Raw genomic sequence first — 27,601 nt, forward strand, 5'->3', positions numbered from 1 at the left:
ACACCATTGGAAAAAAAAGATCTGTAAATGCCTCCAGTTTAATAGTATCCTTACTAGCAAAACACAGAAGAAACTCAATTTTCTTTGAAGACCAAAAGAAAAGTAGACCATGCTTAAAGGGATATAATGAGCTTTTCACGTGATTCGTTAAATTTTACTGACAGTACTAAGTCTTTAAAATTCGTTGCAAAATCTTCATTAGTCAACCTGTTTAGGTCTCCAAGTTTCAAGGGGCTTGTGGTTGGATTCAGATCCTAATACCATAAAGATGGGTAGAACACAAGGGGGTGTTTGGCTGCAAAAATGTGCCAAATCAATGGTGAGAAAGGGTGTGATTATAGTGTCTTATTTGGTTTAGCCTACAAAGGAACAGTATACTCAGGCAGTGCACCTACCAACTTTGGCCTTTTAGGGACCACAACTCTGGAAAGGGGAGTCGAAAAAAAAGTAAGTCTTGCTACTGCATGTTCTAAAGGATTTAAGAGATTAATTCACCTGATCAACCCACTCCCATATAAATCCCCCTTGAAGACCAAATGTGCTATCAATTGCTTCCCAATATTCATGAATATTTCCACTGCTATTCCCCATTGCATGTGAATACCTGCAATGGAGTTGTGACTCAACTGTCAGCATGTAGAGAAATAAAATTATATAACCAGGTAGAGTGCATGCACTGTTATCGCAAACATAGAAAAAGAAACATACTCGCACAAAATTAGTGGTCTAGTTTCGGTTGGATCCTTGGCGATCTTCACTATGTCCCAGATACGCATATACATGGGACAGACTATATCTGTAGATGTGGTTCTGGATCCACCTCCTTCATAGTGTAATAACCTTGATGGGTCCTTTACTCGAATCTAATCTTTAGTTAAAAAATTTGTCAAACAATAACCAAATAAATAGAACAAAAACGATAATGAATGATAAAAAGAATCTGATACCAGCTAAAGCAGAATGATTAGGTCCATATCCAGACTCATTTCCCAATGACCAGGAAATAATGCATGCATGATTCTTGTCCCTCTCCACCATGCCTATGACACGCTCTAGCATAGAACAAGCCCAAATCGGTTCTAATGTGGGATGCTTGAAATGTCGAGAAAGATCAAAACCATGGGTCTCAATATTGGCTTCATCTATCATGTAGACACCAAATAAGTCACACAACTCATACCATCGCGGATGTTGGGGGTAATGACTGTTTCTCACAGCGTTGATATTGTTTTGCTTAAATAAAACCAAATCCTACAAGCAAAACAATACATGGAAATCTCAACAAATGCTAATATAGAATCATTTCACTCGATTGCATAGGTTATATGGCGTGCAGAAAAAATTACTCACAAAGAAGAACAGGTAAAAAAGTAAAAGATGTCACCTTAACCATGCAGGACTCCACATTTGTCTTTCCTAGACATGGATGGTGCTCGTGTCTGTTGACACCTCGTATTATCACCGGATGCCCATTAACTAGGAGTTGCTTTGTGGTTTTTGATATTTGTCGTATGCCTACTTGGCACGATTTGCAATCAACTAGCTGGCCAGATGCATCTTTGAGGATGATAACAATAGTGTACAAGTTTGGCTGTTCACGACAAGAATTGCTTTCAAGACAAGAATTGCAAACAGGCAAGTCTCAAGACAAGAATTGCTTTCATAAGGGAAACTAAATCATGGTTGCAAAAGGTCAAATCAAATGCATTGGGCAAGAGATGAAATACAACCATGAAATTATGAAGGAAACACAAACAAAGGAACACTCGAATAACATTAACGAACCAAAATAAGATATCTGTTCTGAACCAATGCTTACAACACGTGCCTTGAGGTGCATCCTTTGTGCCTACGCCTTATTAATCAAAGTTTAACTCAGCCTTTGAAGTAAGCACTCGTAAACTCATTTTCCTCCTTTTTCTTAACAGGACATTTAAAATATTGTATTTTCTTTTATTTTTGGTCTATTCTTCCCCCTTTTGGTTTCTTATTTGTTTGAAATGGTGAGAGGAGGTAGTTAGATAAAAAGGGGAGGGAAGAAATAGGGAAGAGCCCACATGGAAGCATGGGAATCAAAATTCTAGGATCTTTCCTTCTAAAATTCTGGTTGTGCTGAACTATGGACCATGGCTGAATGATTGTATGGAACTATGGTCGATTATAGTTGGTTGGTATATGGAACTATATGATTTATCTGTTATGGGTCAGAGTGTCTCATACTTGCATCAATGTCAGCCATCAACATACATGCACATGCCTCTGTCACATAGCTTATAAGTACAAAAGATTTTATTCCTTTGTTCAGGTGGTTGGGAAATAGCAGAACACTTGGATATAACAATAGTAAAATAAATAATATCTATGTGATCAAGAGAATGTCACAGCAATGCACTCGCCATGTACTCTTTATGACAGGTTGATAGTTGTTATCTAACCTTTATTAAGAAGACATGGAAACCTCACCAATTCTTATGATTCTGATCCAACTACCCTTTATATAATATTAAAGTAATATATTTTACAAAGTATTGCTTAAAATGATAAAAGAGAATTTAAATTAGGGAAGATTCCACCTGCTCTGCAGACCAAAGCTTAGGCATTTCCAGTCTCCCCCCAAGTACGTATCCATGAAAACCAAGCCTTGCATTAGGGGATGGAATTAGTTCCATATGAGCTGCATCAGATGAAAGCAGATTAATGTTTCCATCACATTCAAACCACTTCCCAGAGTCGTATACTATAGCCTCAATGGAAAAATTGGCAAGCACACCCTCCTTGGACACTTTCCTCGAGTCATCAACTTTCACTTCAACCTGGATCATTGGTCAAGCAACGGCAAATAGTAGGAGTTTTCCATATAAAAAAGTGGCATATTTAAGTACGTAAATTGTACATTGTTGTTGCATTTTCCATACATGGTGATTCCAATCTTTAATCTCAATGAAAAAAGATACATAATAAGAAAGAGGTTGAGTCTGAAGCCAAAACAATAATAACCTTTCTGAAGGAAGAACATGATGGGAGATACCACAAAATACATAGTTGGTTCAACATAAACTAGTCTCCAACACCATGCATATTCCTAGCTAAGCTTCACAAAATTGCCGTTGCTTTTTGTGTATTAGCAGCACTTTATGCTTGCCGTTAAATCTTTTAATAGATGTATATATAAAATATTCGATCAAATTAACGGCGGTTATAAACACGTCGTTATTTATAAGTATTACCCGCAGTTCTATAAAACTGCCGTTGTTTCTTTAGTATTAGCAGCACATCACAACCGCCGTTAACTCATTTTTAATACAATTAAAAATTAATCTATTTAATTAACGGCATTTGAATAGAACCGCTGTTATTTGTTTAGTATTCCCAGCGGTTTTGTGGAAACTGCCATTGTTTCTTATGTATTAACGGCACAACATAACCGCCGTTAAATAGTTTTTTATACATTTAAAAATTAATTGAATTGATTAACGACATTTTTTAAAAACGTCGTTATTTCTATTGTATTTCCAGCGATTATTTAGAAACGGCCGTTGTTTCCTATCTATAGCGACAAATACCAACCGCTGTTAAATCGTTTTAAATACATTTAAAAATTAATCGAATTAATTAACGGCGTTTGTATAAAACCGCCGTTATTTTGATGGTATTACTAGCGGTTATGCATAAACTGCTGTTGTTTCCTGCGTATTAGTGGTACATCATAACCGTCGCTAAATCGTTTTTATAATTTAATAAATTAATCGAACTAATTAATGGCGTTTGTATAAAACCGCCGTTATTTTGAGGGTATTACCAGCGGTTATGCATAAACGGTTGTTGTTTCTGGCGTATTAGCGGCACATCATAACCGCCGCTAAATCGTTTCTATAATTGAATAAATTAATCAAATTAATTAACGGTATTTTTATGGAAACGCCGTTATTCTTATGGTATACCCAGCGATTATGTTGGAACCGCCGTTGTTGGTTAACAATTAGAGGCGACTTTTTGAAAATACCGTTAACGTTCTGCCGCAAAAAGACGCCGTTTTTGTAGTGTAATTTTAAATGCACAGAAGAAAAAGAAAGGAGAGTGAGAGAGAGAAAAAAAGAAAAATCTTTTTGATATTATTAAAGAAATCAATGAATGAATTTACAAATAGTTATTTTAAAATTAAAGTGGATACGAAGAGTAAGTGGGTGCAATTTATCTTTTTGGTTGGTGCAAATAGGTCGACACTTTTTCAATAAAAATGCAAGAGATATGCCTCCGAACCGTAAGCTCTCTTGATTTTATAGTTACAATCGGAAAAGAAGGAAGAAAGAATCAAATATTCGTGAATATGACTGACATTTGGGGTACAGATTCTCTGATTCATCCCATCTATGGTGGCTACCTTGATTTTAGGATCGGCATTTTATTTGTTGATGCCATGATCCTATAAGCCAAGGAGTTGGTTAGTTATCCAACCAAAGGCCATGTGGCACAATATTGTCCATCCATAATATCATGAAGAGAGATATTATTTCCACACTAACTTTTGTTAATGCCACATCAATCCTTATGTGAATCACCGAAAAATTGCACAAAATAGGAGGCATTAGCAAAAATTGGTGTGACAATAGCAGCTATCTATCATGAATGTTTAACCCATTGTGGTGGTCTTAAAACCTAAACCGTGAGACGCTTGACATGATATTTATAATTATTGAATTGTTTTATGAGTGTTGATATTCTAATTAGAAAGTCTTCACTCAGTCAATCCTTAGATGACGTGTTACGAACACAGAATCATAGATCTGTTTCCTCATAATACACACATGCACATTTTATGGGGATTTGCATTGGTGTATCTCAAGGAAACAAATCTATGATTCCGTGTCCGTAACACGTCAATCGAGTATTGACCAAGTGAAGACTTTCTGGTTAGAAAATCATTATTCTTGTTTTTAATGATTGAATTATAGCATTTTTAATAATTCATTCTTCCAACTATTCTCATTTATTTTATTTTTTTTAACTTCATCACCACGCCTAATTATTGAAAACTTCTATTACTTACTAATTTTTGTTAATGCCACCCCAAGATGTATGTTAATTTTTTAGTGATTTACATATGCATTGGAGTGACATTAGCAAAAGTTGGCATGGTAATAGAATCTCCATAATTTTTCTCTTTTTAAAATATATACTAGAAGGCATATGCACAAGCACATGTATCAAAAGGGCTTTTTTATAATTTAAAATATTAATTATAAGGGTTTTTAAGATTATGTATCAAAAATTTTATAATTTAAAAACCAACCAACGTGGCGGGTCAGGGGTAATAGTCTTTTTGATTATTTTTTTTTAATACCAAAATGAACTTGGTTATATTTTAGTTTAAATGTAAATGTAGGGGCATTTGTGAGATCCAAATTTTGGTATCGAACCACTTTTATTTCGCCTTCTCTTATTACAATAATAAAGATATACTATTATTATAACATCCGAAATAGTGCAATATATATAATAAAACACAATTCTAGGACCCACTTTGCTACATGTATAGGGAGCGGATCCTTTATAGAACAAAATCCTTGTAACTTTCCATAGCGCAATTTTAACGGTTCAAAGAGCGCCACATCAGTAAAATACTAGAATCCCACTGTTAAAAATTTGCATGTGTGTGTTTGGGGGGGGTCAATGACCGTTCATTTTTAAAGACTTTGAACAATCCCAAAAAACCTTTAAAAAATATCTAAATCATGAATACAAGATTGCTAAGAAGTTATTATTTCATGATATGGCTCTCTTTCATCTTTGAAGAGAGTGCTACAAAGAATTATAGTGATTTGCACTACAAAGGATTCGTTCCCAATTGTATGGGGGGATAATTGTCCCATCCTCTATAGTCTTGAAAGGGATCAACTTTCCAACAAGCTATAGTTTTGTGGTACTTACTTTATTTTATTTTCCCTTTACCCATCTAACTTTACTTTATTTTCTCTTTTATCCCTTTAGTTCATTTTATTATTTTTCATTTCTTATCCTTTAACTTCAATTTTTTTTTATAATCCCTCTTTCGACTTTTTTCTCCACTTAACTTGAAAGAAGATGCCCATGCTTGAACTCTAGTCTATATAATAAAACATAATTATAAGACCCACTTTACTACCATTTTGTGAGTGATAGAAGTCTCATCCATGGGGTCCACCTTACTCATTTTATTAAATTTTTTCTTAGCCCCTCAACTTCATTGTCTATTTTCTCATCCCTTTCCCATTTTTTTTGGTAATAATATTCCTCTAATTTTATTGTCTTTCCTCTTTTACCCCCTTCAACTTTATTATTTTTTCATTTTTACTCTCCTTAACCTTAAAGAGGATGCTCGTGCTGCAGGTACTGACCAACTCTACTCATATATAAAACACATGATAACTTTAAACACACACTAAATAAAAATATAGGGATAAAAGTAAAAAAGAAGGTAATGAACTTAAAACCCGACCTAGGCCAACTTGGTTTTTGGATTGATGCCCAACCCAACCTGAAGTCGAGTCATCCCACCTAAGTCTTGCTTGGGAAGCTTGATCCCAAGAAAAAAAAAAAAAAAACTTAATAGGCCCAATCGAAGTTTGGCTTTTGAAACTCGTCTCGAGCAAACCTGATTTTTTGGATTGATGCCCAACCCAACATAAAGTCAAGTCGTCCCAACCTAAGTCTTGCTTGGGAAGCTTTATCCTGAAAAAAGAAAAAAAAACTTGGTAGGCCCTATCGGAGTTTGGCGGCTTGCACCAAGTCCTTGGATAAATATTTAATTCTACTTCCATGTCTATCTCTCTCTATGTTGAAACTTTTTTTTGTCACTTGACCTATGAATGTCCTTTACACCATGGTAGACCTATTCTATAAATATCATTAGATGTTCAATTTATAAGCATTTGATTTAAGTACTTTTGCCTTGACCTAGAAACTGACCTAAATGACCTGTTAGAAGAGGATTCGATCAATAGAAATCTTCCATTACCCTGATTTATGGGGTAGAGAAACCATGATTTGTGATCATAGCCCTTCGAAGGATGTGGTATATTAACAATAACTTGTTTAGGAGCATCTATTATTAATTATTCCACTAACCAATTATATTAAAAAACTTCCTTTGACTTTTGTAGATGGAAAAACTTGCACTACCTTGAGATCTATAACGATGCCTCATCTCCTCGTGCTCTTGGGTGTGCTTGCAACAACACCTCTCCAATGTTCAAGTTTAGATTTCGTACAATAAATAGTATCTCTTCTCTTATTTTTATTTTTTATAAAAAATATTGCATATCTTTTAGTGCCTTGTACCTATTGTATTTGTAGAGGTTTCGTTCCTTGATTCTTCCTAGATTTTCTCCTTGATTTCAGTTTGAGCGGTTCCATTCGATTAGGGACTTTCCTTGATTCCCACAATACAATTAAACTCCTTATTTTAAGGGATTTGAAACTCCCAAACTTCAATTATAGACCTTTGGAGTTCGATTGAAGGCAACGACCAACCTTTCTTCTTTCTCTGTTGATTTGGACATTTGACTATGTTGTCTCGTGATTCGGACGCTCAGTTAAGTTGTCTTGAGATTGTCACATTTCACTGTTTTTTTTTTTCAAAAAATACCCTCCACAACTTTTATGTGAATGAACTCAATTTACTAAGTTGTCAAAGAAGTCCATCAAGTTAGATGGGAAATTTGATCAAATCATTTAATTAAGAAGTCACTCTAGGATGACTCTTTAATTATGAAAAAAAAAAGAAATTTTATTGCCACAACAACTTTTACTAAATGCACCCCAAGATATGTGTTTAATACTATGATAATTTACATATGAAGTGAGACGCTGTTATGAAAAGGTGATGTTGTAGAGTGATTTGTGGACGTGTCTTCTATTTAGAAAAGAAAATTTCTGTTAATTTTGCCAAGTAAATTATGTGAATCGCTGGATACAAAATGGGCCAACACAAGGGACTTCGAATAGCGTTACCATCCTGGAGGCTGGAGTAGTGCGACAGAATATCTCAGTTTCTTTTATCGAACTAGTGAGAGAAAAAAAATAAAAATAGAGATTTACCAAAATTTCCTCTGTAGTCTGTACTCGCTCTTCTCATTGGTAGCTTTTTACCAAATTTTCTAAATTTCAGAGGCAATAAAACAAAATGAAGAAAGAAGAAGAATCGTGATCTTCTTCTTCTTCTTCTTCTTCTTGTCATCGGTATCTCTACTCTCCATCTAATTTTTCGCTCTAAAACGCTTCGTCTTCTTCTCCGTATCTTTCGCTCTCCATCTGATATTTCGCTTTAAAACGCTAGAAAACCTACCTTGGATTTACATTGTTCGAAACAATGCGTCAAGCAAAGAAACTCGAAGAATGCTCTCAGCGCTCCAAGTATAAGTGTCAATACTTCTTCAAGATAATCCATTCTTCAGTTATTAAAGATGGACGCCTCGTAAGCATTCTTTCTCCCCTTCTCTTTCTCTGTTTTATTTTTATTTTTATTGATTTACAGTATGATGATAAAGTTTCATCTTCTCACTCGTTTGGGAGAGCGAGAGAAGGCTTTCTAAGGGAAAATATTCATAAAATTTATTAGATTTTCCACAAACAACCAATTTTTTTTTTTTTTTTTTTTTTAATTTTTTCTCTGACCTATTACAGAGTAGGGTTTCCTTCAAATTAAGAAACCATCCGATAACCCGAATGTTTTGTTAATCAGTTAAAAACAGAAACTGTAATTCTGTTTTTGGGATTAAACCAGGAAAATTTTGACTCTAGAAACCTTAATTTTGCAAAGAAAACGTAAAGCAACGAGGGAGTCAGATTCCAGATTTCAGAAAATAGAAACTAGACTTCAGACTTCAGAAGTGTTACCAAACATACCCTAAGATGATGGACGAGCGGCTCTGTTTCCATTTTAAGACGGGAAATCAAGAAATTTAGAAGTTGTTGAAAAAGCAGGGCTTTACATGACTCGTTTGAGATTTGGTGAGTCATCTTGGATCTTGGACGGGTGGACCTCTCAGTAGGATTCAAACCATTATAATGAGATCCTATATGTTCATTTGTTTACGAACTATAAAAACATTAATTTTTATTTTTATTTTTAATTTTTTTAAGGATTTTTAGGCATGTTTTTAATGATATTAGTAAAATTCGTTGACTTGTTTTTAATGACATCAGTAATATGAAGTTAAAACATAGGCCACTTATAAACTATAAACAATGCCAATAAAACTTTTGCTTTATTCTCTTATCTTTTCAATTTCATAAGTTTTGTACTTGTTTTAACATAAGCAAAAAAGTTGCAATATAATTATCAAGAACTTCATAGAAAATAGGAGAGACAACTTGGTCATACAAATCTTTTTGTTGGAATGTGGGACCAATACTGAAATGAAATTTATCCACAAATGGTAAACCTTTATTGACATAATTTTGTTTCAATTCTACCGAATCAAGATTCACTATAAGATTTTTTATTTTCAAATTAAATAAAGATGCCTAATTTCAAACCTTATTAAATGCAAATGTTCTATCAATTTGTTTGTTGGTTATGTTCTATCCCAATTAGAAGAAATTTGAATAAAAATCTGAGTTTTTCCCCTCACCTGTTCCCATCCCTTAATCGCACATCTTTTGTAACCTTGTCACTTGATTGTGGAGACATCGTAAGGGAGATCAGTCCTCATCACCTCTGCTGCTGTTGGTGTGACTATGAGGAAGAATCTATGGCTAAATTTTTTGATCTTTTCCTGCCATAGGAATGATCAAAGAGGGAGAAACCATTTCAAAAATTAGTTTCAAATCAGAACACTTAAAAATTTCCTATATGTCAATACTTAAAATTTCCTTTTTGAAATTTTAGAGTGTTTTGGATAGATACTAATTTTTAAAATGGTTTCTCACTCTTTGATGTGGTAAACAAAAGATCAAAAATTTTAGCTATGGATTCTTCTTCACAGTCGCAACAACAAAGGAGAGGAGGACTAGTCTCCCTTTTGCCGTCTCCACAGTCAATTGACAAGGTTAAAAGAGATGTACGATTAAGTGATGAGAATTCGAATAATAAGCACAGTAAAAGTAAATTAGTGAATGTTCAGGTTTTTCTCAATGGTTGATAAGGGAAAAAAATCAGATTTTTATTCAAATTTCTCTTAATTGGGGTAGTTTTATTTATCTGCGTCTTTGGTAAAATTGTTTTGTATTTCTAGGCCTTTAAGTGAAGATGAGATTTGGGTCAATACAATTGTGGTTATTTCCTGCAACAAATAGACGAGAAGCATTCTCAATTCAGAACATAGCCAACAAACAGATTGATAGAACCTTTGAATTTTATACGGTTTGAAACTTGGGCTTTTTTATATAGTTCAAAAAATTAAAAAAGGAACTCTTGTAGTTATCTTGATTTGGTAGAATTGGAACTTCTTTTTATCAAGAATGATTTACTATTTGTGGATAAATTTCATGTAGTTATTTGGCCCCCACATTCCAACAAAAAGATTTGTATGACCAAGTTGTCTATCCTTTCGTCTATGAAGTTCTTCATGGTTATAACTGCACCATTTCCGCGTCAAGCAGGCGCACTAAAAACTTACACAGTGGATGGAGGAGAGAAGAAAGCAAAGGTTTAATTGTTGTTGTTTATAGTTTATATGGGGCTCATGTTTTAATTTTATAGGACTTAGAAAATCCTTTCCAAGTTAATGAGATTTACTATCTCATTAGAAAAAGGTCAACGAGTTACTAATCTCGTTAAAAGCAGGCCTTACGATCCTCCCAAAAAAATTGATGTTTCTGATAATTCCTAAACAAATGGAAAAGATAAAACATTATAAAATATTTACATATAGGATGTCACTATTATGGTTTTTATTCGGGGACGAGGCACCCAAGCCAAAAAATCACTGTGAATCACTAATCACATTGATTTGTCATTTGGGTTCGAATCCAATTGAGAGGTCCACCCATCCATACCACATTGGATAACCAACAAATTAACCTGCTGGTCTTTAATAAAATCCAAAAACAAAGGATAAGTTTTTGAATTTATGGAAGCCACAATTGCAGAAACAACCAATTAGGACTACAAAGCCATGAAAGGAATTGTCTTTTTTGCTATCTACTTTTTCTTGCTAACCCTTTTTTTACCTTACAGGGGATCCCTAAAAAGTTTATTAGGAAGTTTGGAAAGGATCTGTCTGATGTTGCAGTCCTCAATGTTCCCAGTGGTAAAGTCTGGCATGTAGAATTAAAAGAAGCTGAAAATCAAGTTTGGTTCTGGAATGGTTTGCAGGAATTCATAGATTATCATTCAATATCTGTTGGCCATTTTTTGGTTTTTAGATATGACGGGAATTCCTGTTTTGATGTTGTTATATTTGATATGAGTGCTTGTGAGATAGAGTATCCACTCAGTTCTGTTGATTTGGAGGAACCCAATCATGAAAGAGGGTGTGGTGAAGCTGTTAATGTAGAAAGCCAAGAAGAAGACTCGGTGGAAATCTTGACTGATTCTCCTCCACACCGAGCTCCTGCTCCAGCTCGTGCACGACGTCACTACTTTCTTAGGTCCATTGCAGAAAAGAGAACTATGGCAACTTCTGATGCTGACTCAGGATTTCGGGAACTGAGAAAACGGAGTTCTGCTCATTTGGAAAACCCAAATTCTAACCCCAGTTGTCTTGCTCGGAATAAAATGAAACAAGAGGAATATGCGGGGAAGACGGGCATATTGCCTGACGGGAATGAATCAATTCAAGTTGAAAAGAAAAAACGTGAAGTATCCAACTATATGCTTGAGAAGAATTTTGAAGTGGTTTTGGTTGATACTGATTCTTCAAGCAACAATGAACCTACCATGTTCACGACACCCAAGTCTTCATCAAGTAGGACTACTAATGTCAACCAGTATCCAACTAAAAACATGGACCATTCACTGGCATTGACTCCACCTTTTCAGTGTATTGGTGATCAGTTAAATGGAAGCCAACTTAAAAATTCTAAGACGGGCAAAGTTGAGTCACATTGTTCCAAGAAAGTACCCAGAAACAAAGGAGTTGAACCTCGTTAGTATTTTCAAATCATTTGCTCTTTCCTTGCCTACAGATACTCTTCTCATCTTTCAGTAGATAAACTAAGAAGTACTGATGGACAATATCTATAATTTTCCATGTAAAAAGAATTTGATTTTTATACACCTGTTCCTTATAGTTCGCATTCTACAGTGTCTGTCGCAATGACGCCTGTGGCAACCCAGGAAAAAGGTAGTGCGATTGTAGCGGCCAGAGGATTTCGGTCTGAGAATCCTTTCTGCATGGTTACTATGCGGCCCTCCTATGTGTCTAATTTTTTTATATTGGTGAGCATTACTTGAAAAAACAATCTTTTAGCAATCCTTTTTTTAGGTGAGTGTTCAATAAATGCTACCAATGAGATCTTTTGTCATGGACAGAAGTTCCATCACAAAGCTGGAGTGTGAAATATTCAAATTCTCTCAGATTTATTGTAAATGTTAAGACGTGCCTTTTCCTACTTGTGCAGAATGTCCCATCGTGCTTTGCCAAGAGATATATCAAAGAAAGAGTTCAGACTATCATTCTCCGTGTGTTAGATGGAAGAACATGGTATGCACGATGTAGCGCATCGCAAAGTTGTAAGCTACTCGGCGGTTGGAAGGAATTTGTGTTGGAAAATCATTTGAAAGAAGGTGATGTTTGCATCTTCGAGCTTGTTAAGTCTTGCCCTTTTGAGCTAAAAGTTTCCATCTTCCGAGTAGTTGGAAATGCTGTACAGCATGCTAGTGGAGAAGCTGTGATAATAGAATAGACTTGGGTGAATTTTGAAACATCGAGCAACGTTTCTCGCGTAGTAGTTTCGTTTAAGCTACATTTTTTTTGATAATGATGTCCTTGGTTATTTGTGACTAAATCATTTAATTGGTTGTTTGAATAACTGTACATACTGCATAGTTGGGGAGGCTGCTGCGCTGCCATGGGTTGTCGAAATCTTCACTATAGTTAGATTTTGTAAATACCCCTATACAGTTTCGTTAAAGTTTGAGATGTCCCTCCGTTTTCGATGGGTTGACCCCTCTCACTCCCCACTTTCAACTTTTTGCCCTTCCCCCATAATTCTTTTGATAGATTTTAGACACTCTTGTATGTTTTGGTGAATAATTTAGATACCTCATGTGATAGTGTTCTACTTTTTATGGGTTTTAGACATCCACCTACATTTTGATACATATTTGAGAAGCCCTTATATTTTCAAATTCATGAGATCTTTTCAAAGTGTTGCCCTTTCCCCTGTCGCCTTAATTTTAGGATGATTGAGACATTCCCTCTATCAAATTGGTGAATATTTGAGATACCCTTGTGTTTTCAAATTGACGACATGAGTCCTTTGGCATTGATTTTCTTTTATAAACTAAAAAAGCTACCTAAATACAATTTCAACCTTTAACAAAAAAATCAAATACTTTTTCTTTCTAAAACATGTCATTTTCAAGCTTTTTGACTTAACCAAATTAATTTTGATCTATTTAACCTCATCTTTAGTCGATCATTTTGAACACCTCTTTAACCTTCATAAAAAAAAATCTCATCATCTTTTACTTAAACAAATCTTATCTGATTCTTTAGATTTAAAGAATATAGTAGATTAACTTTAAGGTTGACGTCTAGAACAACAATTTTTTATGCAAGAGAATTCAAAGTGTGTTCAATTTCAGGATGCAGACGTGGGTAATGATTTCATTTTCCATTAGAGTCTATTAGAGAAGATCGAGGTCAAGGGAATAACTGTTTTGGTGAACATTTGAGAAACCTATATTCTTAAATCGATGACATTGACCCTTGACTTGGGTCTTTTCTTATAGACTAATGAGAATTGATCTAAATGCCCATTTCTTCAACCTTTACAAAAGGACACTTGAATTTTCTCCCCAAAATCAATCATCTTCAAGATCTTTAATCCTAACTATAGTTTGTCCCAGAAGAAAATCCTCGCCCCGTCCCTGGTTATGGACCAAGTGATTGTCGAAATTGATCTCTTTGAGCCAGTTTAACAAATTCACCATTCTGTTTTCAAAGTAGTCCGGAACTATAATGGAGGCGAGATCATCATTATCAAACTTCTATCTTAAATATTTGGAGTCCCAACTCCAAAGGGCTTCATGGTTTTTCAGTCCTAGAGGCTTAGAAGATGCTTTTGGAGTTCTTGCATTAGCTACAAATAAATTCAAGGCATCAAAATCAGTTTGGGCCTTTTCTCCATCTTTCTTCCCCCAAAATCAAATAGGTAGAAAACCAGTTCTCTTTCAGTTTCTGCTAATGTTTCTAGTAACATTTTAGTTTCTTCTATATACCTGTTGTGTTTCAGACAAATCCACCAGTGCCATGGCATTTGAATCCTTTTGATGTTGACTCCTGAGCCATTAAAAGAAACTAAATCATCTTATGAAACTCGGTCTAGAAGTGAGAAATTAGATATGAGCAAATTCAGAAAAATGTAGGAGTAGCTCCAATAGGTAATTTTAAGAATTTTTTTTGACTGAGATGGTTTAGATATAATCAAAGAAGGTCAATTGCAGTACTAATTAGAAGAAATGTCCAACTTAAAAATCTTAAAAGAGTGAGAAGAAGACCCAAAAATGGATGGAGATAGTGAAATTAAATATGAACTTATTTTCAATAACTCACTTGGCTGTGGATTTGTATAGTCTATCCCAAATCTTTGGAGTGAGTTTTTATCCTTTTTTTTTTTCAATTAATTTTTATATATATTTATAATAGTGAATGATAACGAGCACGACATACAATTTTGTAGTCTTAGATGTAACTTTTGATCTAAAGAGAGTTTCACTAGTTTAATTTATGCATTTCAGATAATTTATAAAGATATGTCTAGTGGAAGTGCCGAGCTTGCTGTTGGTTAAATATCCAGGATATACTTGAAATGCTTATAAGATAATGCTGAAGTAACATTGTGGGGGGCATTTCTGACGTGCATGTGTGTTATAAGATGCTTTTCTTTGATGTCCCTCACAGTGTTACTCCAGCACAGCTCATGCATATATTATAATAGCGAGACAAATATTCAAATCAACCCTCAATCTTATTCAAAGTGTAATTTTTGTTTGAGTATCCATGACCACTAGAAATAGGTATTTGGATCAAACTCCAATCTTAATAAGTATGACATTCTACGTTTGCCATCATAAATTGTTAAAATGAATCACGAAAACCACTGAAAAACTCAAATAAGGTAACAGAGACGAGAAATATTATTTTGGATTGTTTAAACTATATCATGGGGATATTAAGTTTAACATGATTTACTAACTAAATTATTAAGTTACCATCCAAAAATTAGAGATATTACAAAAATCATATTAGGATACAAGATATTTTGCATTTAAACTGTGAGAAGAAAATATTATCTAATCCATGTTAGGATACAATCTGTTTGGCATTTTGGGTTGTTTTTGGCTATTGGGTTGTTAACAAAAGTTTTTCCCCATGAAGCTAATCTTGTAATTAAAAAATTACATTTGTTTGAGGGGAGAAATTTGTAACTACTGCTTGCTTCAATGCAAATCATTTGCAAGTGCAATTTTTTCCCCTGAAATTACTTTTGCTAGTGCTTGGTTACACAATGCAAATGATTTACATTTCAAAAAAATTGCATAAATCACTTATGCACCACCACCTCTAATCAAAGAAACTATTTAAGTCATTGGTGGTTACCAAGCAGTATTAAATTTCTGCAAAATATTTGCTAGATCCAAGCAAGAAGTTTAAAGGGAAAATTACTTCAAGGACCCACGTAGAAGAGGTTTTTTTTTTTTTTTTTCTTTCTAAATAGTCCCTAAGTTTTGCATGGTGGTTTGCTAGGACATTTAATTAATAGTTTCTTTTTTAATGGTCCCTCGTCACTGGCAAACTCATCGTTTTTTTTTATATTATTATTTACTATTGAGTTCACCACTTTTTAAATAAAAGTGGTGAACTCGACGTTAATAAAATCCATCCATTTTTAATTTTCTAGTTTTTTCGACTAAAATACATGGAAAGATTGACTAAAAACTTGAGATAACGATTCTTTTAGATGATTTCAACCCAAACGAATCATTCTTGATCAATTTTCATCCAAAAACTAAGGGAAAAAAAATGTAAAGTCCTAGTTTTTTACATACATCTTCAATATATTTGCAAAAATCCTTTAAAATGATTTATTTTTATTTCTTAAATCTTTTTTGATGGAATGGAGTCTCCGAAACTTGATTGAGATGTCAAAAATCCAATTTTTGAATGAAAATAATGAGTTCAAACAGTTAGGGCATTTCATCAATCTGATAGTGAACACTAGTCAGTTACGTCTTGTGACTCTGGAGTATAGTAGACCGCGTCCTCCTCGCTTTCGCGCGAGCTATGCACCTCAAGAGAGGTGGAATCTTGAGTAGATCGAGACGAAGACCCCGGGTCTCCCTCTGGAGCGGGTAGTAGTGGCCCTTGGTTTACGCTAGCTTCCGAGCTTGTTGAGCCGGAAGCTCCTGACGGCCCCATCATGTTAACTAGATCAATCACTCGCTCTAGATCAACCAAATAAATTTAAATAAATAAGAATTCGAAAAAGAAAGCTCCTGTGAGAAAAGTGAGAGATGAGGTTCAAGGATTATTTAAAAAGAGAAAGTTTACTAAATATCCTGTCAAGTTAACATAGGGACTAGTTAGAAAGAACCCCTTTTGCGAGTGTCCTTTAAGTAATTTCCCATGTTTAAAAGTAGCAAGTTTGGGGAATGGGATAAGTTTTCAACCATAGGAGAGTTTATGTAAAGAGTAGGGTTAAAGGCACCCCAATTATCATCGAAGGTGCCCCCACACTATAGCCAATTTTTTTTGTCTTCTATAGATTAAAAGATTCTTGATGGGTTAGTGATGATGATTTACGATTCTTCAACTTGCTTTTGATGATGTTAGAAGTTTCGGAATGATATTACTTTTTAGTGATCATGAGATCATCCTCACCAAAAATCAGTTCGTTCCAAAACTTTTAACCCATATAAGACCCAGAAAAACGAAAAAAAAAATTGCTATGGTGTGGGGGCGCCCTTAGTACTAATTAGGGTGTCTATAACGCTACCCTTATGTAAATAGCGGTACTCTTCTCTCTCTAATTTGGGAGGGAAAGATCTTGGATTCTGTCCAGCTTAGAAAGATACTATTGGGCTTAAATTCCATATTTGGAAAACCTCTGCTTCTGTTCATCAGTTTTTAAATTATTAGGGTTTAGACGCGAGCACAAGAAATGGTGAAAGATAACTGCAAGATCTCTTCTCATTCTCCTTCCAACATTGATCATCACTTCTTCAAAGTATACCTCCCCGCCCTAAGCTCCCAACGACTGGTACTCTATCTCTCTCTCATCACTCTGTGTTCTTTCTCTATCAGATTTTTTATAAATTTAGGGTTTCGTTGTGAGGGTAATCTTGTTTGGTTTCATGATGATTGAATCTGTGATCATTGATTTGAAAGCTAACTACATTACTTTTGTAGAATATACCAACAACATTTATCAAGAGATTCGAGGGATTGATACCCCAAAAGAACATCCTCAAAGGTCCTTTTGGGGGGTTTTGGCATGTGGAATTAGGAAAAATTGAAGAGGGTTTCTTTTTTCATAATGGTTGGAAGGCATTCGTGGAAGATCATTCTTTAAAATTTGGAGAATTTCTAGTTTTCAGATATGAGGGTAATTCGACATTCAATGTTACAATATTCGATAACAGTGGATGTGAAAAAGAAGAAGCTTTATCTAGTAGGAGGAACATCAACAATAACAAGATCACTGCTTTTATAAAGGAGGAGGAAAACCAAGAAGAAGAAAGGGTAACATTTAGCATGCCTGTTTGTGGTTTCAAGTGCAAATATTCCGAAAAAACTCTCGATAAGATTAACAAAAGTACTTGTAAGTTTGTGGAATTATTTTCTCTCATCATCAAATACTCTTCCATACTTCTTTTCTGTTTATCAATATTTTTCTTACAGGCTTTGCCAATGTAAGTGTGGGTATTCAATCGAAAAGAGCTGCTGAAGTCAAGGTTGAAAAAGACGAGGTTTTTAAAGCGCATGATCAAACGTGCCCACAGTTCACAATATTTTATAATCCGGCAAAGCGATATTATCTGGTAAGTTTTCATATTTTTTTCCTGCAATGCATTTTCTTAGTTATGCTTTATCGTTTTTCTTTTTGGCTTCTTTTAAATTCTCGTGTTATATTATATTAGCGATGTTGGTAATCTGGTCTACTGTTGTTTGCAATATTCTGTATCCTATGAGCTAATGTGAATTAAATAACAAAGTTTCTCCTTGGGTTGGAAAACAATGAGTCGGAGAATCAAGGTCCTTCACAGATTTAGAAAGAACGGATGTCATGCAACCCTTGACTTTGAGAACTGTAAATTAAGAGAAAGAAAAAATGGAAATAGATCACTAAAAGAATGGGTGAAAAGGGGATAATCTGACAGGTTTTTGTTTATCGGGTTTTCATCCAGTGGGACAGTAGGGAGATTCACCTAAGTTGGCTACAAGATTCAATAATAGAAGATATTGAAGTGGACGTGGAACACCATCAGAATACAATTAGTCAAAATTGAAGTGGATCATGCAATAGTAACGGGAATGGTTAGACTCAAATTGTTTTGTAAGTCATGTAATATAAATGTAAGTTGAGGAAACCCTTTGGATTCAGTAATTAATACCCTTTCCATGTGTTGGTCCTGCCATATAATGCCACTTAACACATTCTTTGGTCACTAACTACAAATTTTTTTTTGAACATTCTTTGGTGGATCTACACTCCAAAGTCAGGCTGATAGGGAATTTCTAGCTGTAAACTTCATCATTTTTTTTTGTCATGGCATGGAATCCCATGTTTCAGCCCCAGACCTATTCACAAAATCCATAATTATATGAAAGTGCCCAATCCACTGGCTAGGCATAACCTATCTTGGGGTCAATGGGCCCAAAGGGTGTACTACGTGGCACTCTTTTGGGTTGACCAACATATGGGACATGTGATTAGTAGCCAATACCAAGGGTTGCCTCTTGTAAAATTTATAATATGTCCTTGTAAATCTGAGGCAAAAAAATATGATATGATGTTGAAAGAACTCTTGAGATAATGAGATAAGATATGATAAATGTTTCTCAGTCCAGCCTCATTCTATTTTTTGTCCTTACGCTGTAACTATGAACATGGTAGAAAGCTTCCAAAAAGCATATTGCAAACAAAGCAGTTTTAGACACAAACGAAATAAATTCATGATCACCAAATTTCTTGTGCCATTATCATCATCGACATGGTCACATCCTCCTTGATATTATGCCCCCTTTGTATTTCTTCACTCGCCTTGAATTAACCTCCTTTTTCGCATAGGTGAACAGCCTCTTCTATTTTTTTTTTCTCATTTATCAATCTTTAATTATTTTGTCTCGTTCACTGTACGTGCATTCAACACAGTGTTTTTGTTATCTGAGTATGCTTTTTCATGCAAAGCGTCATTAACGAATGAAAATATATACAAATTGCATTATAGGTCCAATTTTGATGCATGGATTTTTGATGTTCCTACATGAAATTTATATCTTTCACATTTATTGAAATAAATAAAAAACATATGTACTACAAAAAGGTAATAGGAGGAATCACTGTGATTGGATAGTGATAATCAGAACACTTTTAATTTTGTGATGTTCTGGTAGCCAAAAATTCGTAAGATATGTCATATCAATCCTGTGCGTAAATATTCTAAATGGGCAAACATTTCTACCTGTCTCTTTTTGATTGAATCCAAGGTTTTGGAAAAACAATTCTATCTCAATGGCATAAATCTTGTGAGAGAGGTATTCCTGGATGAAGATCACCGAGCCATAGTGAAAATGGTGGCAAATGATAGAAAAGGATGAACCTTTTTTTTTTTTTCTTTGTGTTTGAGTCGAAACTTGATGTAGTTGACTAGGGAATGGTAAATTTCCCATGGGACAAAGCACAAATTGAAAAACCTCCCAATTAGGGTTTTGCTTGGGATATCGTTATGATGTTGGATTCCAATGCAAGTTGATGATATTGAGGCATCGAAGAAAAATTTTGGTTTCAATAAAGTTAAGGGAGCCAAAGTTTCCCTTCATCAAGTGATTTCAGCATTTTACGGCGTTAATGATCTTGAAACTTAAAATAGCTCTGAGCTTGGACTCTAACTAACATAGTGTGAACCTTGGTGATTGATAGGTGATTTAACACGATTTGGTTTTCAAATGAAGAGAAAAAGGTAAAGCAACTTTTTTTTTTTGATAGGTAAAAAAGTTTTATTGATAAAAATAAGTGGTTTAGAAAAGGTTAAGCATCTTCTTGCATGTTGGGATTCTTAAATTTTGTAGGCAACAACTTATTGATCTTCCTTTGGGGGCTGGGAAGTGCATCTCAGGTGGTTAAATAACCAACTGCATGCTACAGTTTGTAGATAATATAAATTTTTAGTCTCATTGGACTAGCTTTATGACTTCCCCGAATGTTATGCAAGAAGCTCTTTCCAAGCTGAAATTTGCCCTGTTTCCGTTGTTTTGGATGGCCCAAACTCTTGTGGTCATACTCCTTTTTCAATTTTTGCCTTTTAAATCTATTATGGCTAGAAGCGCTGAGTTTTAATTTTTTTTTTTGTTGAGGATTGATGGAAGTTGTCTTTGCTTGGAGGTTTTGATTTCTGTATGAAAATGAACTTGAAGCTCGAAGAATGAAACAATGGCAAGTTTCATAAGGTAAGGAGAATTCATCCCTTCATGGAGATAGATTAGGATGAGGAAGAGGCAGCTGTATCTTTGGAAGGTAAGGACAAAAAGACAGATTCGAAAGACCATATACTGTTAATTGGATAAGAAATTTCTTATGGAACCAAAAATTGAGGATAAGAAAGGCTCAAGGAGCGGATGGAATCACCAAGTCCTTTCTGTTTGCATTAATTCTATAAGGGGGCAGTAGTATAAACTCGGTAAAAGGGCTAGTTCTTGGTTCTTCAAATATGCATCAGTTAAGCCAGGCCCATGTAAGGGGTATCTGATCTCCTGGCCTCTAGGATTATTATTCAATCCTTCCCAAACTACCTGAACTCAGCCTTTAAATACATTATTTAAGGGTCACTGTTATCTATGAAATAAGGAAGTGAGATTGGAGGCCTTAAGTCACTGTTATCTATGGAAGAACAAAGCAATATGAGATCTTCTATGGTTGATAAATGCTGATTTGGGCAACAAACATAAATATAATGAAGTCTAGGATCTCAACAGAGCCCATGTTACTGGTACATTTTAAACTAACAAGCTTTTCTTTTTCAAAATTTTGATAGATACTTTTAGTGTAAACATATACAGTGATACATTTAGGATTGTTTTTGAGAGTTTTGGAGTTCAGCTTAGCTTGACCAAGTTGAGCTCCTAAATTTCTTACTACATTTTATTAGAAATGGAAGTATGTCCAATATTGCTATATCCTAAAGTTCAGGATCCTTAGCCATATCCAGTGCCTGCATACTTGATCCTCGTTGGATTTTTAAGATTTGAAGGGTTCGCACACTTGATCCTTCCCTACTCAACCTGATACTGGTCCTTGAGTAACATAGTTTGGATGGTGTGCTCTTCGAAATTTTGTCTAGCAGTTTGGTGGTTTAATTAGAGATTTGAAGTATCAGTATTGAAGTTCACGGCAAAACTGCTATTGATAGGGGCATGGATGCTACTTTCTTCATCCTTAATCCAAAGGAGCCAAACAGTTAAGAGATTTTTCCCCTTATTAGTTTGGCAGGCAGCATTTTTCTAAAGTCTTATTGATGGAGGTTGAAAGAAAAGAAATGGAGGAACATCCCTTGCCTGAAGTTATGGTTCATGATAAAGTAAATGGAGAAATATAGTTCATGTTGCCGACCATGTTGCCGACCCTTACTGGGATAAGGCACAGACAATGAAGATGATGAAATTTCTAATTGATACAGATTAAGGTGGTGATGTAACATTTAGTGCTCCAAGCTGCCTTTGTCATAGGAAGGATTTTTATTTTTTAGATGTCTTTATAGAAAATGATTGTATTGACTCAGGGATTTGGATCATGGAGTGGGGTGGCTTAGAAATTCTTATGACAATTTTTTTTAATTGGCATCAGATTTTCTTGACCAAGAAGGCTTTTCTTCAGCTAGTTTTTTAGGTTACCAAGAATTGTTCTTTTGCATTTTTTTCCCTTTTGGAATTCCCAAGTACTCTCCAAGTTCTCTGTTACTCTTTGCCGTTGTGGTGGGATTACTAAACAAATTTCTTGTTAAAGCACAACGGGCATGATTGAATGCTTCAAGATGCGGGACAGCAGGGTTTAGATTGTGGTAGGGTTGAGCAAGGGTTTTAGGATTTTGATGGGATCAATCAAGGGGTCTAAGTTACTGGACTTTATGGTTAAAAGGTTTGGAATACAAAGAAATAATAGGACTCGGGTTTCAATGTTGAATGGTTGTCGTAAGGGGATTACTTTTGATGACTTAGTTTTTAGATGGAACTCTTTATGTAGTCTTTGATGCTTTAATTTCTTTTTGATTTGTAGTTTGTTTAGAGGCTTTCTCGGCCTCTTTGTATTTTGTTTCTTTCAATCAATATATTACACTTATCAAAAAAAAGATAAGGAATTAAGGATTGTTGGGCCTGTTACATAGGGAAATTTGTGGCCTAGATATTGGATGAATTGCCATTTTCTTGGTTCAGATCTTAAATGAGAGAACCAATTGTACATGCTACAATTGTAATAATTCTTATTAGGGCTATGTCAACCATTGCCAATAAGACCACTGTTGATGTTAGTACCATTAGTTGTATTTGGCTTTCATTTTCCTGGACAGAACTTCTCAATTTGAGTCTTTTTGTGTGTGTATGTGTGTAAATCCCTATTTTCCTCATTTCTTTTATTTTTAACTTGGTTTATATCTTGCGCCACTTTCTTCTCTGGCTGTTATAAAGTATACAGATGTGTATATCATGCTATGTTTTTGAAGTGCAGCATATTCCAAAATCACTGATGACTCAAAATAATCTTAAAATAAAGCCGGAGATGGTCCTTCGTGATCCAAAAGGAAGGTTATGGCCCGTGAGATTCTGTTTCAGGACAGATGGTCGGGTTGAGATCACTAGGGGGTGGCGGGATTTCTGCAAGGCAAACGAACTGGTGAGAAGAGACAAGTGCATCTTCCAGTTTCCCTCAGGAAGAGGCAGAAGAGGCGATGTTATAAATGTGGACATTGTCAAGGCCAATTGAAGGCGCTTCAAGTCGGCAAAGTACGCGACCAAGAGAGAGACATGGTGATGATGGCACAGAAAAGTTTGCCAATTTATGTCTCGTTAAAATGATCAAATTCGTGGCTTTGGATGATAAAGACCATGTACCATATCAGTGGAGGGCTCTTTGGATTTAAAGAGCAGACAAAGACTCATGCCTTAGTTGAAGTTTGAAATTGTAGGTAATTTATAAGATATGTATTAGCTTCACAATGAATTGATTTGAGAGGAAGGGATTGTTAGGCTTCTGGACATTTTAGTTATGTTAGATTGGATTGAAGTTTTTAGAATACTTTTGAATCAAAATTCAATTTAGAGTTGAGAGTATTAAATTCTATTATCATATCTTTAGCAAATTAATATTTGGTCTGTAGGGATCCAAGATGCGAGTTTAGCATATTCAGGCCAATTCAGCCCACTGGTTGAGTTGTGGTTGATTACTCAAATGCTGGGACCTGACTATTCTGTATTACAAAGCACATGGTCTTTAATGAACCAAGGGTGAATGATATTTGCTTACCAACAAGGGTATTTTTATTGAAAAATATTGGGTGGTTAGACGCTTTATATGCACAGGTATTTCCTGCAGTCGTCATCATGGCTTCTTATTTTCTTTCAAACATTTGAAAGAAAAAAAAATTCGTTTAATTTCTTAACATAAATTGTAAGCTTATTTCTAAATTATTAGTATTATTGTTGTTGGAAGGTAAAATAGATATTTAATATCGTAAAATGAAAGAAGGCAGGAGCATGATTTTAAATCTCTTATGAGACTAAGACAACTCGTAGTGGTTGCGGTATCGTCCACCAACAAGATGAATTGATAAGTCATCTTAAAGAAAACCATAGGTTGCAGAGAACTTCCTATTTTATTATTTTTTCGAAGAAATTTAAAAATAAAAATAATTCTATTTAATACTATTATAAATAAGAATCTAGATCGCATGCATCCAAGGTGGAGGATTGAAACCCTACTCTTATGCCTCAACACATACCACGGAGGTCACAATTCAAGGAAAGTTTAAAAAGAAGATATTTTAAGTACCAATCCCTTGGATTGTGGGAAACGTGGCATATGTTAGGGTGTGGGAAGAGTACTCTATGAATAATTTAATTAAAATACATAATAAGAAGTATGTATGATCAATCCTGCTGTCCTTAACTAACTAATTGTGAGACCACTCACCCAAACTTTCCGATTGAGTGATCTCAGGCGATATTAATGTGATTTATCAGACGACAGAAAATCCTTTGATGCAATCCAATTTGGTTGCCAATCTAAGAAGTAAGCCCCAAATCGAAGGGTGAGATCGGGTTGAAAGATGAAATCTAGGTGAGCGAATGGGATCAGATACACAATAGTCCCAGCCGTAATCAATGGTTAAGATTTACCAATCAGGCTGATTTTTGATCACCGAAGGAAATGCCCAATAAGTGACACATGGCAGAGAGAGAGAGAATTGTAGTTGGGTAACGTTATTAAACTCCTGAAGTAAAGGATTGGCACTCATTTTTTTTTCCTGGCTGACATTTAAAGTGGGCAAAACATCTGATAGTAGAGAGAGAGAGAGAGAGAGAGAGAGAAGGCTCATGAGTCATGATCTAATCTCCTTGTCAACCAACCATCTTCATCTCACCTTATCTAAACTATCTTCTATTCTCTCCCATACAAAGTCTTATTTGCACTCTCTCATCTTCTTTCCATCCCCACATATCAAGAAAAATAAAAAAGAAAAAACATCCTCAAACACCATCACAAAGGTAAGCCCACACCATCTACATCCTCCTATATACTTAATAATAAAAGTGAATTTCAGTTTCTTGATTCCCAATTCCAATTTACTTTGTTTCTTCTAAACTTGTACAAATTCTCTTTCTTTTGTATTAATTTTTTTTTTTTTGTTGTTGTTGATTCAATTGTTCTTGTTGTGACAGTGTGTCTGATTAAATGGCGGTTGCGGCTGGCCTCTCTTCGGCAACATTCACTAAGGCTGGCCTTGGGGTCACTGGTCACAGTTTGTCTCAAAGGAGAAAGAGAAATGTAGTGTATGTAGGAGGACTTAATTCCTTTGGAGGGTTGAAGGCTCACAACAACAGTGTATCCTCTTTAGGCCTTCCTATGTGCACTGAGCAATCCTTTGCAAAGATTGTGAGCTCCTTGAAATCAACATTCCAAAGCAAAGGAAGAGGTGGAGGAGCACTCTCTTCTACCTGCAATGCCTCAGCTGAGATATTCCAAATTGCCATCGTCATAAATGGCCTTGTTCTTGTCGGTGTTGCTGTCGGATTCGTTCTTCTCCGAATAGAAGCAGCTGTTGAGGAAACAGAGTGAGAATTTGAAAAACAGATAAGACTGTTTGTTCTGTTATTATGGTGTTCTTTTGATGTTTAACTATATTCTTTTCCTTGTATAAGTGTAATTTGGGTGTCAAGACAGGACATCAGTACTTTTTGTTCATCTTTCAGGAAGCTTTTTTATGAATTATCTCTGGTGGGAGAAATTAAACTTGAAGGATGACTTACTCTGAAAATTCGAAACAACAAAGATAATAACAATCTCACAAAACACAAGGATTTACGTGGTTTCGGCAGTGTGCCTATGTCTACAACAATTACTATTTCTCTTAAGTTTTACAGTCCTAAAGATCTCTATTTATAAATGGAGAATTACGAAAAACATGTAAATCTCTCCAAATAAGAAACCCCTCAAAATAAAAAATCCTTAAGAAAATATTACACCTTTTAGTACCCTTAAAAAATTCAGAAGAACAATGCTTTCCAAGAAGATTACCACTACAATTGAAAAGATTTTTGAATAAAATGAATATTAGAACTAACCCTTGGTACACTGAAGGTTGAACCCCAAAGATGAATTTAGGGCTCATTTGATAGGGGATTTAATCAGGCAAAGGGTTGACCCATTCCCCCATTCATGCATGATCTAGATAAATATATTTGTGGCTATTGTGGGGGTTTAAATTTTTAACGCTTGAAACAGAAATGCAATATTTTTTAATATTCGAAGTTGAAAATGCATATTAAGTACAAATTCATCAAGATCCTTAATGCAGTCTCAGTTAAAAAAATCTAATGGCACCAAAACCACATTATCAGACTTTGTTAACATTGTATTGAATTACACATATATCAGCTTTATAGTAGTTGTCTAAAATGTATAAAGAAAACAGTTGATAGTTGTGTCAAGTGTTGAGAAGGAAATTAAATTAGAGGTTACAAAATTAGTGCTACAGAACATTTGGGGTTGATGAAATATCCAACTCTAAAGATGGTTTTTGACATACAAAGAACACTGATAAATGACCCAAGTAGTTAAAAGCCAAGAGGAGATGAGAGAAAATGTTACCAAAGAAAAACTTGTTGGCTCTAAATAATGGATTTATATATCTGATTTCCGGTTTTGTGTGGTGAACTGGGGTTGGATGCCAACCCAAACCCATTGCCATGTTATGAATTACATGTAAACAACAACAATTTCAAACATCTATCAGACAAGATTTTACTATCCAAATGTGTTTGGGTCTCAGATTACAATGAACACCACAGACATCGTGAGCTCATCAGAAAGACATTTGGATCTTAATGATAATTTGCAAAGGAAAACAAAGAAGAAAGAAAACAGAGGGTTTCCAGTAAAAGTGGATCCAATATTTGAAGGAAGAATAAGTTGGAATGAATCTTAACAAGGTTACAACAAAATCCTTTTTCTTTAAAACTTTACGCATACTTCCTCGACATGTCTTGAGAGCAGCAACAACATAGCAAGTCTCTCTCTGGAGTGTGATTTTGTGGAGATGTGTCTGCCAGATTTGAAGAATGTTATCTTCAGCCACACTGGACACTGGCAATAACCCAATCTTCGCGAGGATTCCATAAGAAATTCTTAGATTTTGATTATGTGACTCCATGAATGAATAACAACTCTAGTGGGCCATCCCTATGCTTCCCCAGGTGTTTGTTCTTCGTCAAATCTGTAAAATGAGCTCTAAATTATTTAAATGTGCAAGTTTATTATGCATATTCATTATTTATATAAGATTGGGATTGAAGACATGGACCTCATGTTTATTGTGACTCGACATCATTAATTCACTAATGGCTTAAAGCTCCGAGTGAAATACCTGACTAGCATCGGATCAGACCATTCAACGAAACAACTAAGACATCCACGCATAATGGGTTTTGATTTAGATTTATATCCAAAAAAGAAAAGTCCC

The 27,601-nt window shown here is 35.0% G+C and overlaps 4 protein-coding genes across 6 annotated transcripts; 3 read left to right on the forward strand and 1 right to left on the reverse strand.

Annotated features, from left to right (window-relative positions):
• Positions 1–571: 571 nt before the first annotated feature.
• LOC147407270 (uncharacterized) lies at positions 572–2,849 on the reverse strand. Its single transcript, XM_086435748.1, has 5 exons — positions 2,574–2,849; positions 1,385–1,591; positions 948–1,251; positions 709–851; positions 572–604 (listed from the first exon to the last, which is right to left on the reverse strand). The coding sequence occupies exons 1-4, from the start codon at positions 2,820–2,822 to the stop codon at positions 826–828; spliced, it is 786 nt and encodes a 261-aa protein (XP_086291874.1). The 5' UTR covers positions 2,823–2,849; the 3' UTR covers positions 572–604; positions 709–825.
• Positions 2,850–7,991: 5,142 nt separating this feature from the next.
• Positions 7,992–12,930, forward strand: LOC147407271 (B3 domain-containing transcription factor VRN1-like). Its single transcript, XM_086435749.1, has 4 exons — positions 7,992–8,452; positions 11,159–12,068; positions 12,228–12,361; positions 12,544–12,930. Exons 1-4 carry the CDS (start codon positions 8,348–8,350, stop codon positions 12,826–12,828), a joined length of 1,434 nt encoding a protein of 477 aa, XP_086291875.1. The 5' UTR covers positions 7,992–8,347; the 3' UTR covers positions 12,829–12,930.
• A 4,231-nt stretch (positions 12,931–17,161) lies between these two features.
• On the forward strand, positions 17,162–23,726 carry LOC147407272 (putative B3 domain-containing protein At5g66980). 3 transcript variants are annotated; one of them, XM_086435751.1, is made up of 4 exons: positions 17,162–17,409; positions 17,559–17,970; positions 18,051–18,190; positions 23,137–23,726. In XM_086435751.1, the coding sequence occupies exons 1-4, from the start codon at positions 17,311–17,313 to the stop codon at positions 23,344–23,346; spliced, it is 861 nt and encodes a 286-aa protein (XP_086291877.1). In that variant the 5' UTR covers positions 17,162–17,310; the 3' UTR covers positions 23,347–23,726. The 3 variants fall into 3 exon arrangements, with proteins under 3 accessions (XP_086291877.1, XP_086291878.1, XP_086291876.1); XM_086435752.1 differs by lacking the exon at positions 23,137–23,726 and adding an exon at positions 20,293–23,085; XM_086435750.1 differs by having other exon boundaries at positions 17,163–17,409; positions 23,092–23,726.
• Positions 23,727–24,950: 1,224 nt separating this feature from the next.
• LOC147407273 (cytochrome b6f complex subunit (petM)) lies at positions 24,951–25,878 on the forward strand. The gene is made up of 2 exons (XM_086435753.1): positions 24,951–25,127; positions 25,302–25,878. The coding sequence occupies exon 2, from the start codon at positions 25,315–25,317 to the stop codon at positions 25,696–25,698; it is 384 nt and encodes a 127-aa protein (XP_086291879.1). The 5' UTR covers positions 24,951–25,127; positions 25,302–25,314; the 3' UTR covers positions 25,699–25,878.
• The last annotated feature ends 1,723 nt before the right edge of the window (positions 25,879–27,601 follow it).

This window comes from Akebia trifoliata, chromosome 3 (assembly GCF_017979445.1).
Source record: "Akebia trifoliata isolate Shusen 1 chromosome 3, ASM1797944v1, whole genome shotgun sequence".
In the NCBI taxonomy this organism is placed as follows: Eukaryota; Viridiplantae; Streptophyta; class Magnoliopsida; order Ranunculales; family Lardizabalaceae; genus Akebia; species Akebia trifoliata.